The sequence below is a fragment of the Rhinichthys klamathensis genome, unplaced genomic scaffold (genome assembly GCF_029890125.1).
Source record: "Rhinichthys klamathensis goyatoka isolate OS25496 unplaced genomic scaffold, OSU_Roscu_1.1 h1tg000011l_1, whole genome shotgun sequence".
NCBI lineage: Eukaryota > Metazoa > Chordata > Actinopteri > Cypriniformes > Leuciscidae > Rhinichthys > Rhinichthys klamathensis.
The window spans coordinates 7,990,951-8,003,291 of NW_026606564.1; the positions used below are offsets into that span (position 1 = coordinate 7,990,951).

At 38.8% G+C, this 12,341-nt stretch overlaps 1 protein-coding gene across 1 annotated transcript in view; it reads right to left on the reverse strand.

The window, feature by feature from the left end:
* The window catches only part of wnt9a (wingless-type MMTV integration site family, member 9A), a 72,786-nt gene extending 61,738 nt beyond the window's left edge, over positions 1-11,048 (reverse strand). Inside the window, exon 1 of the mRNA XM_056264802.1 lies at positions 10,886-11,048. Within this exon, the coding sequence (XP_056120777.1) occupies positions 10,886-10,977 (92 nt within the window). The 5' untranslated portion in view covers positions 10,978-11,048. The remainder of the gene's footprint in view (positions 1-10,885) is intronic.
* Between the last annotated feature and the right edge of the window lie 1,293 nt (positions 11,049-12,341).

Below are 12,341 nucleotides of genomic sequence, written 5' to 3' on the forward strand. Positions count from 1 at the left end.
TAACAATTACAACATGAAGAAAGGTGGTTCGGGAACGATGTGTGTGATAGTTGGTTGTAAACACTCGAGAAAGCACCTGAACGAGTGGTTAGATAGAGAGTTCTACGACCGCAAACCAGCTACGAAGAGGTCCATGCGCTCCATTGTTTACACACAAACACACTCACACAGTATCGCGCCCGCGCCTCTCTCTCACACACAGTTCGATCGCCTAATTATTATCATCATGGCTCACACACACACACACACACACACACTTTGCACTCTAGCTAAGAAGCCTATGATATAGTTCGGATCGTCAGGAGGACATTCACTGACAGCGCGTTCTCTTTTGTCTAGTCGCGCATGAGTGGTTAAAGCATTTGCGTGAATAAGAGAATGGTCATAACCCTAACAAAAGGATGACAGAAAGAACAGATGTTGCGTTTGCATTAAATATTTTAACACGTTAAAGCTGGACAAAAATGAATCGGGAAAATATTTTTCTCACGGCCGCACGCCGGAGATCCGGCACGGTGGCGAAAAGTGATTGCATTATTTATTGCAATAAGTAGAGGCTTCAATCGTTTTGTTGTAAGTAGAATAGGCTACTGCATTTTAAGGGGTTAGTTTCGACATTTAAAGGTATTTTAACCGGTAAAATGGTTGGTTGGTACACAGCAGGTAAAACAATGCAGAGTCATAAGGATAATTGCAAAAGAGATCATGTCTTTATTTATAGCTCAGCAGTAAGTCATGTTATAGGTTACAGTCCGTTTTCCAAATACAAACACGTATTCCATCCGCAACAACATGCTTCTTTTATTTCCTATAATCATGTAAATGTCTTCCCTGATTAAGCTATAAACTGCAAACACTTATTTAGCCACAATTGTTGTTATTATGTTAAAAGAAACATTAAAGTAACACACAGATACATTTGCTATTACCACGGACATAAACTGATAGTTATTTGCACGTTATGTCTGTTTTATCTAGCTGTGTATGACATGACACAACCGACTTTGTTGCTGTGCAGATATTGATATGCCTCGACGGCTTTCAGATTGTCCAATTGCTTTTCCATCTATTGCCATGGATTGCACGAAGTAGGAGCAAATCTCGCTGTACGTTATGCTGGGCCACGTCGTCATGTTAGTGTTCTGCACTGAATTCGGGTGGGGGATAGTAACGCCATCTCCAGTCGTGGAACCGTCGCTGTGTACACCGGCAGACGCTGTGTGCAAACCTCTTCCGGCGGAAATGAAGTGCATTTAAGTAGAGTTATGGCGGCGCCCATGATTTGGCGCGTAAACTTGTGTATAGGACTAGGCCTACTTGTTTTTATTAAAGCCTGTGATATAGGCTTTAACGCAAAACATTCACGCATTATTCAAGAATGGTTTGACTAATCAACTTGAATTCCCTAACTTTTTGTTGGCATGGTCTACAGATTATCTGGTTTGATTTTGTAACAGTCAGAGCCACGGTCTAAGAGAAGTTTGAAAATGTAGAAAATTCAAAGTGGCAGAAAATTTCAAAAAATTCATAACGTCAAAGTCATTAAATCATCTTGAGCCAAGGAATCAGCAAAAAAAAGTATTATTTTGTTTGAAGCCCTTACGGGTCATTATTAACCTAACATTAGGTTTTAACATAAACATTAGTGCAAATTTGCGCTGTTTTACGCTGTAAAACTGAATTGCCCTTTGGGGACTAATAAAGGAATCTGAAACTGAAACTGAAATTTGGACAGTTGGTGACGCTAGAGGGATTAAGGTCCAAATTTGCTGTGTTTATTGTTCAGACTGTCCTCTATCTGTGTGCCAAATTTCACAACTTTTTACCATATGGTTCTATGGGTTGCTATATATGGTGGCCCAGTAGAGCACAACACAACGAAATTTAAAAAGCAAACATAAGTTCACAACATAACAGAATCAAGCCACAACACAACGAATTCAAGCCACAACACAACGGAAATTCTCCAGACCACTAGATGGCTCTCAGAGCGCGGTAAAGTTAGTCTTCCTTACCACTGTTCTATAGAGTCAGCAGTCTTACAAAGATATCAATACCACGCTTAGTTTAAACAGTATCCATTGAATATCGACATGAAATATTAATTCAAGTTTGTTTTAGTTATATAGCACATTTAAAAACAGCAAACACAGCTGACCAAAGAGCTGAACAAAACAAAAAACAAAGAAACACAGGGCAAACCACACATTCTTGACAGAAGCTCACAGTGAATTGAAAGCCAATGAAAAAAAATTGGTTTTAAGAGATGATTTAAAAACAGTTAAAGCCTGTGCCGATTGATATGCGCCAGAAGGCTGTTCCACAGCCAAGGGCCATCAATAGCAAAGGCTCTATCTCCTCTATGCTTTAATCACAATCTGGGGACAGAGAGAAGTCTCTTATCACCGGTCCTCAGATTTTGTGTGGGATTGTATCAAGCGGCAACATTCTAATCTGAAAAATGAAGCCTACCCGCCCCGGAAGTGCGAAAAACTGCAATATATCGAAAATCCGCTAGTGGCAGGTCCCAAAAGGGAGCAAATGTCCATAGACCCCATGTTAAAATGTCCGTTTTCACAGTTGTTTCACGTTGTTTGTTTGAAATAACAAACCTGTTCACCCGAAGGAACACTCGACGAAGTGCTATTAGAAGACATAATGGCTACCGTAGATGCAACACGCATTTGAAAAAGCTAGGCGCTGGAGACCACAATTCATTTGAATGCAAAATACATTTTCACCGCTAGATGGGAGAAATTCCTACACAATGTCCCTTTAAGGGGAGCTGTAACATATATTTAGCTTAATAAAATAAATTTGAACCATATGTATCTTCTGTTAGTATAGTATAGGACTAGGCCTACTTGTTTTTATTAAAGCCTGTGATATATTACAAAAACATTGTAAAAATGACATGGGGGCGGGGGCGGGATATGGGGGCGGATTCGGCGGAATGTTTTGACGAATTACGCCACAGCACTTATATGATTGCACTGATTGGCTAAAGCTGTGAGCAGACAGTGTCAATCAATGTATTGGAGATTGAGAAAATGGCAACCGTGACCATAGATGTAAAGAAAACAAAGTTGCTTGTCAGATTTTCCTAAAAAGCAACCATATTTTTTTTAATAAGCCCAAAAAACGCAACACGCAACCCGTGCTGTTTTAACGCAACTTACTAAAAAAAAAAGCCCAAAGTCGCGTATTATAAGCGGACTTGGCAACTCTGATAAAGTAGCTCAGACAAATAGCTCGGTGCCAGATTATTTAAAGAAGAATTTCAAACTCAATTCTAAAATGCACAGGTAACCAAAGCAGCGATCTCAAAATTGGAGTAACGTGGTCAAATTTACGTTGTCCTTTGAGGAATTTTGCAGCGGCATTTTGCATAGCGTCATTTTAATTAATACAAATTCTACATTTAACAACTTGGTGGAATTAGGAGACGTTCCCTTAGGCATCGTTCGCCGTGGTAGCACATCAAAGCATTCTCAGGTATAAATAATCATCTATAATGCACGTAAGTGATTTTGAATTATTATTTCATGGTGATATACAACTGTTAAAACTAATCTTGGAGTTGATATCTTTGTAAGACTGCCGACTCTATAGAACAGTGGCAAGGAAAACTAACTTTAGTGTTGTGGCTTGTTTTCGTTGTGTTGTGAACTTATGTTTGCTTTTTAAATTTCGTTGTGTTGTGCACTACTGGGCCACCATAGCCATAGACTTCAAGAGTGGAATAATAAGAAGAAGAACACTAAAATATACAATAGGTGACTACGAACCTTCGGTGTTGGCCCCTAATAAAATTAAGAAGAAAATCAGTACAAATACAATAGGGTTCCGGCACCTTTGGTGCTTGGACCCCTAATTAACCAAAAACATCTTGTTAGGAATATACCAGACTTGGAGACAGAGACATTAGTGAACCCAACTGTGAACCCAGGTTTTTACTGACACATTTACCATTTACCATACTTTTGGGTAGGATTAGTGGTGTGGGGTGCGTGGGTATTACACGCAATAAAGTGCGTATCATATGCACGCGAAACTCATTTTTAGCACTCATTTAACTCATTTAATCTCATTCCATGAGATCAGGCTGGTATACTATACTGGTTGGGTAACATGCTTTTCTCTTTTACCAGGGTGACGCACACACACACACACACAGGGGAGCAGGAAAGATGAATGAACACAGCCAGTGTTGCCAATATTGCATCTTTGTCACTGCATTAGTAACTTTTCACTGCTTTAGCAACTTGGTTTATAATTTGTTGTTTTTTAAAGCAACTAGTAAGAAATCTAGAAACTTTTTGGACTCCTGGCTAACATTTAGTCAGTCACTACATCATACTCATACAAATCAAATATTTGTTTTCAAAACATATCGCAGTATATAATTCCCTAGTTCAATCTTAACCCTCTGGGGACCAGAAACGCGCCGGCGCGTTTTGCTCGTTTTTTTTCACATAGCAGAAAAATAGACTTAAAGTACTACCATCATTTCTGTTCATATAGAGTTAAGAAATATGAGAAAATAATCTGTTAAATGTCTACTTTTTTATGTGCCCACATACAATCGAAATAAAATATTGTGCTTTTGTAAAATAAAGAAAATAAACAGGGTGTGCGTTCTGCCTCTCGGTCACCGTGAACTTTTTTTCTGGAGCACGTCTCTAATCTTCAACACAACTCAGCTAATACTATTCACCCAGCCATAAGCAATATATCTTTTAAATCATTTGAGTTTGTACTTTTAAATGATCCGATTCAAAACTAAAATTATTATTCTCCGTTTATGTCATCTATATAAAAAGAGAGACGTGTCAGCCCATCTCATTATCGTTCTCTCAGCTGATTATCTGTGGTAATGTGACACGCCTACGGAGAGCACGCGCTATTCAAACGCAAATATGTGAAGCAACACATTGAGACGCGTTAACGCCCATGAACTCTGAAAACACACATTATTTTTTAGTCAGATTAATCTACTGTCGTCTTGCGCGGCTATATGTGGAACAATCCTGGGACATTTACCACTGGGTTATTTTCACTTCGAGGATGAACAGATTCAGCTGAGAAGTAAGTGTTTTTTGCAAGTGCTTTGTTCTAATCGCGATATAGAATAACGTAGTGTCTGTAAACGGAAAAATAGCATACTGTTAAATGTGAATCATGTTTGTGTCACACAGTTTGTGTGTGTGTGTGTGAATGAATGAATGAACGCACAGATACGCACTGTTACAGACTAAATAACAGACAACATTTCGTTGACTCGTTTTGGATAAAGTTTTTACTCTAAAATAGACATCAAATAAGCTTTTTTAGGAGTTTCTGCTCATATGTTAAATATATAGTATGTTTTGTCAATAAACTAATCAACTAAGATGTTATAGTGTTTGTTCAAGCTATATCAAAATAATGAATCCTCAACTTTGAAATATGTATGATCAAACTAAGACATTTATGGAGAAAGACAATTTTCTTTTCAAGATGTTTCCAACTCTAACTTTGAACTGAAATAAAACCATGTCTATATGGTGAAGGGTGTGTGATAGAAGTGTCCAGACGTATGCACCCTGTATTTTCCTTATAATATCCAAACAATCTAAAAGCCATTCTTTTTTAAATCTCCTCATTCTTTGTGCAAGGCTCCTGTAATGATATGGCCTGATAGCACCTAATAGGGCCATTATGGGAGGGTCTTTGTCTTTCTCAGGTGTGGAATGCCATACATATTAATGAGAGATCAAGCCTCCTGCATAAAGCTTTCTCAAACAAAACACGTCATTAAAAATGTAAAAGACTTTATTGACTTATCTGAATGAGTAGTCAGGATGATTCTCACATAGTTTTGGAGCAAATATTCTAGGCTATGTGATACAATTTTCAAAAGTCTTGTGAAGAAATAATCAATATGTGTTTTGTGGTCTTATTTCAGCAACTTTCATTTTTATTTTTTTCAATAACCACGCATAAACATTATTCTATTAAAAATACAAACATGTACATACATGTTGCTCAGATCTCATGGTAGCCAAGTTTGTGCTATATAGAGTGAATTTACATCTTTGCCATTAACATGTTTATAAATAACTGAAAAAAGCACAAATGTCAGTGCATGTCAAAACATCCCAAGGGCCCCAAAAACACTCTGGTCCCCAGAGGGTTAAAGACTGAAGACTGAGTGTAGTCATGCGCTTAACCTATCCTTACCAAAACCAACTATCGAGACAATCAATTAATCTGCCATCAATAAAACCATAATTTACATCCAAATACATCCAACCTGACTTCTTGCTGCATGACTGATAATAGATAGATAATAGATTTTTTTTTCAAAGTGTAGGATCTGTTGTTGTATCTTTTTGGTTTGTTTCATGTTATACATCAAGCAGTGCAGCTCAAATGGACTAAATGAAAAAGCAATGCAACTTAAATAAAAAAACTTCCATCAAAGTACATTCTGGGGTTGACTTGCCTACTGTTTTGAGAGCAACACCCAGTCCATGCAATAAATGTGCATGTATGGTTCATAGCTCAGGGTTTTTACAGTCATCTTATGGTTTTTTTAGTCATCTAATCTTGGCTGTAGTCACTGATCATTTTGGCCCACAGTCCACCCAAAGCCCTCTGTGGAGGAAAACAGTCTGTGGTGGGAGACGGAAAACCCATGACATGGTAGTGCCACTAATTAACGTCGTTTCATCAATCCATGACCACCAAAAGCTATCCAGATTCCATATTGGCTTTCCGGTTTTGCCTGGCTGTGCTGCTGTCTGCGATGCCCATCAATGCATTTCCAACAACAGCCTACATATCTACAAAGCACACAGCTGATGGTAGGAACGGACCCGCCCTCTCTTAAAAAATTGAGGCAAACCTCCAAGCTGTGGTTGGATCCATGCTACCAGAATATTGAGCCGTTTGGATCCAAGTGAGCCAAACACATTTAAAGACATTCCCCAGAGCAATAATACCATATAATCAAGGCAGGGTTGGGATGACTCCTGCGGGAGAAGCCATTCTCAAAGCTTGTCAAGAAAGCCATTGAGGAAAAACAAACCGGTAGAAATTTAGAGACACGGAATTTCTGTTTTTCAAGTGGTTACTTGAAATGTCATGAAAGCCAAAGAAATGTTGGTAATCTTAAGTGTGTTTATAGTACAAAAGTTACACTATGTTAAGCTGTCCAGCAATGATACACACTTTTGTGGGGTTGTGCCTTTACATTATGTGTTTGTTAAGTCAAATGTTAACAATGGCATTTTAATTTCGATTCAGTAAATTGTCTGTGCGTGTATACAGCCTCTGAAGGAAGTGGTCACGTGAAGATCTTCAGTTGCAGACACTGCTATTCTCTGGCACTGAAAGGCGATCCACCGCAGCACAGGCAGCAGCTCTCATCAACATTCCCAAGCACAAGTCTAGTCAAGAGATTAAATCTGAAGCCTTATGCAGCAAACTGCTTCTGTATAGGGGCTTTCCTGTGAGCTGTGGCCAAAAAATGCCATTGCAAACAGATCAAACTGACCACAACTACCTTTGAATAAAACTGCTGCTCTGTTTACCTTCTCCCTGTATCCTCGTCACACAGCTCTCGGTGCTCATATCTGTTTTACCACTCATTTCCCACTGTGCTAAGGTTTTATAAAGGAGCAGATGATGACTGAAGAGCCGAGCACTTTTACAGTAGTGACTGCACCCCCTGGTGGAAACATCAGGCACTGCAAGTACTGCTACACCTATTGATGGGCAGGTTCTGACAAATCATGACTCATTAATTAGTTAAACCAAATCAGAATAAATGAATTAGATGACGAGTGATGCATATCTAGAAATGTAAGAGGCCAGAGGCTGAGTGCTAGAAGCACAGTATTTCCTATAGAAATACTGTAGAAGCCTTGGGCCTGTTCTGACCTTGTTCTGGTTGGGTTTTGGGGGACGGAACGACACCAAATTGTTGAGCCCTCATTACAGGGTTATAATGTACATACACATGCATGTTGTTGCAGCCAACATCTTTAACGCAGGGCTTCGGAACATGTACAGTAAGTAACAAAAGTGCAGAAAAAAAACATCATCTACTAGAAAAGTGTCTGAAACTAACCTTATCAACTTCTAAAGGTATTCAATTGAATTGTCTCTAGCTAATAGGTCTAAGTATATTTCACCAGTCTTTTTTTAGGTCTTGTTTACACCTGGTATTAAGATGCGATTTGGTCAATCGGATCACAATTAGATGAGGCAGACGTATGACCGTTTACAGCTGGTGTTTTAATCCGTCTCTTTTGTCCACTTTCAACCACTTTTGTCCTGATTTCTTCGAGGGGGGGGGCTATAGGTGGGCAAATGTAACCAGCATCTCACACAAAAGTCGTAAATATCTTCCCTCAATTCGGTTCAGGTTTACATTTGGGACAGCAGTTCCCCACATGTGACCCCAGTCTGGCTTCCACAGGAGATCTGCATAAACTTGTCAAAACCAGGCACAAAAGAATCTCATTCCATGGATATTCAGGGCTTATTTTCCATATGTTTTCCCAGCATGTAACCTCTTCCCCTTTCTTTCTTCAGGCTGTTTGAGGTGAGCTCTAAACCGAGACAAAAAAAAAAAGTGTGCAGCCCTCTTATTGCCTTGTTTCCCAGGAACATTCAATGTTCTATCACTACTTTGTCCCCAACCATCCAAATCTGGTCTCCCTGGGATTTTTGTTAAACGAGATACAGCAGAAACAAACATTGGGCACCTGCCGCAACAGGCTAGATGGGACGGGTGGTAAAAAACTAAGTCTTTGCATTCTTGTGGCCAGGATGACAATTTCAGCAGCGGCTCAACTAGGCAAGGAATCCCACCCAACCCTCAGAGACGCAGACCGAGGTCAAACAGAGACTGTGTTTAGATTTCACATATGCTCCACCGCACTGGGGAAATTGGGTATGCAACATTGACCCTCTACTTAAGTAAATCAGTGCCAAGAAGATGCGGCATGTGCTTCATGGAAGGTATTTATTTGCACTTTAGTAGAAGCAAGTGTGACAACATGTCAAAATATAATGATTTCATGCTGGCTCTGGCACGAATGGCAAGGTTGAAAAGACTTAAGTTTGTTTATTGACTGTATATCATTGACTGTGGAGTTCTTAGCTATCTGGAAAATGACACCCATATCACCATTCAAAAATTAACACTCATTGTGTGAGATAAGAAAGAACACCCATAATGCCATAGTGAAATATATCACTAATGAGTTTCCTATAGTTTGTTTTCATGACCTGATAACATGGAAGTACAAGCAATTTCCGTCAAAGTAGACAAAGTGCTGAAACTGGCAAAGTGTGAATACTTTTAAACAATGGCTATTTAGCCTCACATTAGCATGACAAATTGAATGTTAAAAATATCAAGGCATTTATTAGACGAAGCCTCTTGACACTGCATATCTGCTCATGATCAGACATTGTAGTTTATCTTTTTCCATTTAATGTGCCAAAAAAAACAAGGGGAAATATTCTTAAGAGGCTAATTGCAATTGGTAACAATCTTTCAGATCAAATAATGGAGACTATAAATCTTTATATGAAGTATCCCACCCATGCTAACACAAGCCAGCATTTATTAAATTTATTGACTTCCTAAGAGGGGGTAGAATAGGCTTAGACCCAATCTACAACCATTGCAGCCCAACAAACCGGTTTACTGCTTCATAATGTTCAATGGGGCCTGAGGGAGCCACTCCCGCCCTGGCCCTTGATTTGCCCTAACAATATCCTCTCCTTAGCACACCTTTATACATAGAATCTTCCATCACTCTTCACCATGGATCCAAGAGAAATAATTATACGTCTTGAACTGTTGAGAAGTTGTTGAATGTGAAAACCTAGTACATCACTACAGATCCAGCCAGACTGGGTTAAAACATCAGGACAATATTAAACGCCCACCTGTCCTTGGAGTATGTCCATACATTTTGGATTATATTTACACCAGCATTATAATAGGCTACATTTTGTGTCTGTATAAGAGTTTAATAGCAGTCAACCTCGCTACTTTTACCCTCCAAACCTGGTTTAAAACTTGTTGATGCAAGTGACAATGGCTCACAGACGACGATGATTAAAAGTTAAACACATGTTTCCCGAAACATGAAGTTCTGGTGTGACCGCTAAAGGCGCGTAATGGAAGAATATCAATAAGCAGAAATGAACGCGTCATAGAGGAATACATTCCAAAGGCGTTCCCACTGTATCACAATTACCTCAATTAAAATTATGCTAGGGGAATGTTTATAGGGGGACCTGGGGAAACTGTAAATTTAACACACATTCTTGAACTTGCGCTAATTAAACTTAGTGAGCGAGTAAAATGGGTGCCAAAACGAGTGTTTATGCTGGATGAAGAAATATTATCTGCGATCTTAAAACAGACGTTTTGGCCACCAGGTTAGAGATCTAGCTTTATTGTTAACAGCTGTGTAGAACTGCTCGTGTCTAGTTTCATTCCTCTACAAGCATCTATGGGGAAAAAAAAGACGAACCTGACCGGCTTGTACCTGCCCGTCACGAATTAGCCCAAGAAATGTATGAAATGTCCTGATATGCAGTATTTAATACATTTGTGAATAGGGGCATCTTTAATGCATTTATAAATAAGTTATTAACTGGAGACTTCATGCAAACATTACGTTGTTATAATGAGAACAATACTCACACTAAATCGCAACTCCACAGGTTGTTACGGAGAGAAGTTTACATAACTTTTCCCCTAGATTGCGGTGTCTTTTTTGATTATGATCTTTGATTCATCATTTCCCATCTATCTTTCGTCTATACATTAAAAAACCTGAAGCTTGAAAAAACATTTAAAGCTTCTGCCTACCCGAAGTAAGCTGTGCTCGGTCCAGGCAAGCTGATCAGATGCACTATAATGGTAAATGATAACCATCCCAGGAGAAGGTGTCCATCCAGCATTTTGTAGCAGCTCTGGGGCAGCTCATTTCGTTCGTCCTAAGTTGCTGTGTAAAATCCTTTCTTGTGAGAACGGCACTTCTTATACACTCCGAGGATTTATGCGCCCCTCCCATTCACTTAGAACGGGAGAGAGAGAGAGAGAGAGAGAGAGAGAGAGAGAGAGAGAGAGAGAGAGAGAGAGAGAGAGAGAGAGAGAGAGAGAGAGAGAGAGAGAGAGAGAGAGAGAGAGGCTTAATTATTTACGTTTGCTTTTTGTAAGCATGGGCAGTAATAATCGTGATACTTCTAAAATGGAATAAATGTACCGGTTTTTCAAAATAGATCATACATAATCTCAATACTGGCTTTTTAATATCAGACAAAAGCTCTTGAGCTGATGAAAGATATTGAGCATGCTCAACCAGCATATGCTATGAATATTTTCCCTATTATTCATGTTTCATTTGGTTATCGCTTGCCCAGTAGAGTCAAAAATCTACTCATGTCTACTTAAACCGACATGACATTTTTTTTATTAATTATTTAATTAATTAATTTCTGAGAGGACATAGGCCTACTGGCTGGCACAAGTTCACAGGCAGTGTGCAATTACAGTTACATTATTTTTGTATTAGATAGATTTTGCAATTACTAGATGAAACGTTTAATAAGAAAGCAAAATAAGTTATTGGGAGTTATAAATCTTGATGAGAGATTTGGTTTGGCAAGAGCAGAGGAGAGAAGGTTCTTGTTTAAATGTGTTTTAATGATGATCAATAAAGGCAACAAGCACCACACTCCTAAAGCTCAGCTATGTTCTGCATCAAAGTAGATACCAATTGAAGACTTCAGATGCAAAAAAACTTTTATTTTTATTTAAAATGAGCATTTTATCAGGCTCTTTTGTTTAGATTCAATCATTTTACTTGAATGGCAATGCAATGTTTATAAGTCATTGAAAATGTTATTGAAATGCCTTATTTTCAAAAATGTCACAGATAAGAGTAAAATAAAAAAAAACAATAAAAGAGCTCATTTAGAAGAAGAAAAAATGTCAGACGGTTTTTGCATCTGCAGTCTTCAATTATTGATACACAAAGAATAGCGTGTCATTAAACATTAATAAATCCAGTAGCACTGAAGTCACAGATGAAACACAAATCTTGGCATCATAATCCACCACTTACACATCTTTGTTTTGGCAGCGAAATGTTAGTAAGATAGGGATCTGTTGGGCTGGTTCCAGCTCACTCTTGGGTACACCTGGAAGGAGCTCTTGACATGCTTGACATGACAGCTCTTGAATGCTGCAACAAAATGGACCTTTTCAATCACAAGGATCACAGTAGCAACAACAGGTGGGCTACTGGATCCTTTTGCCAAGT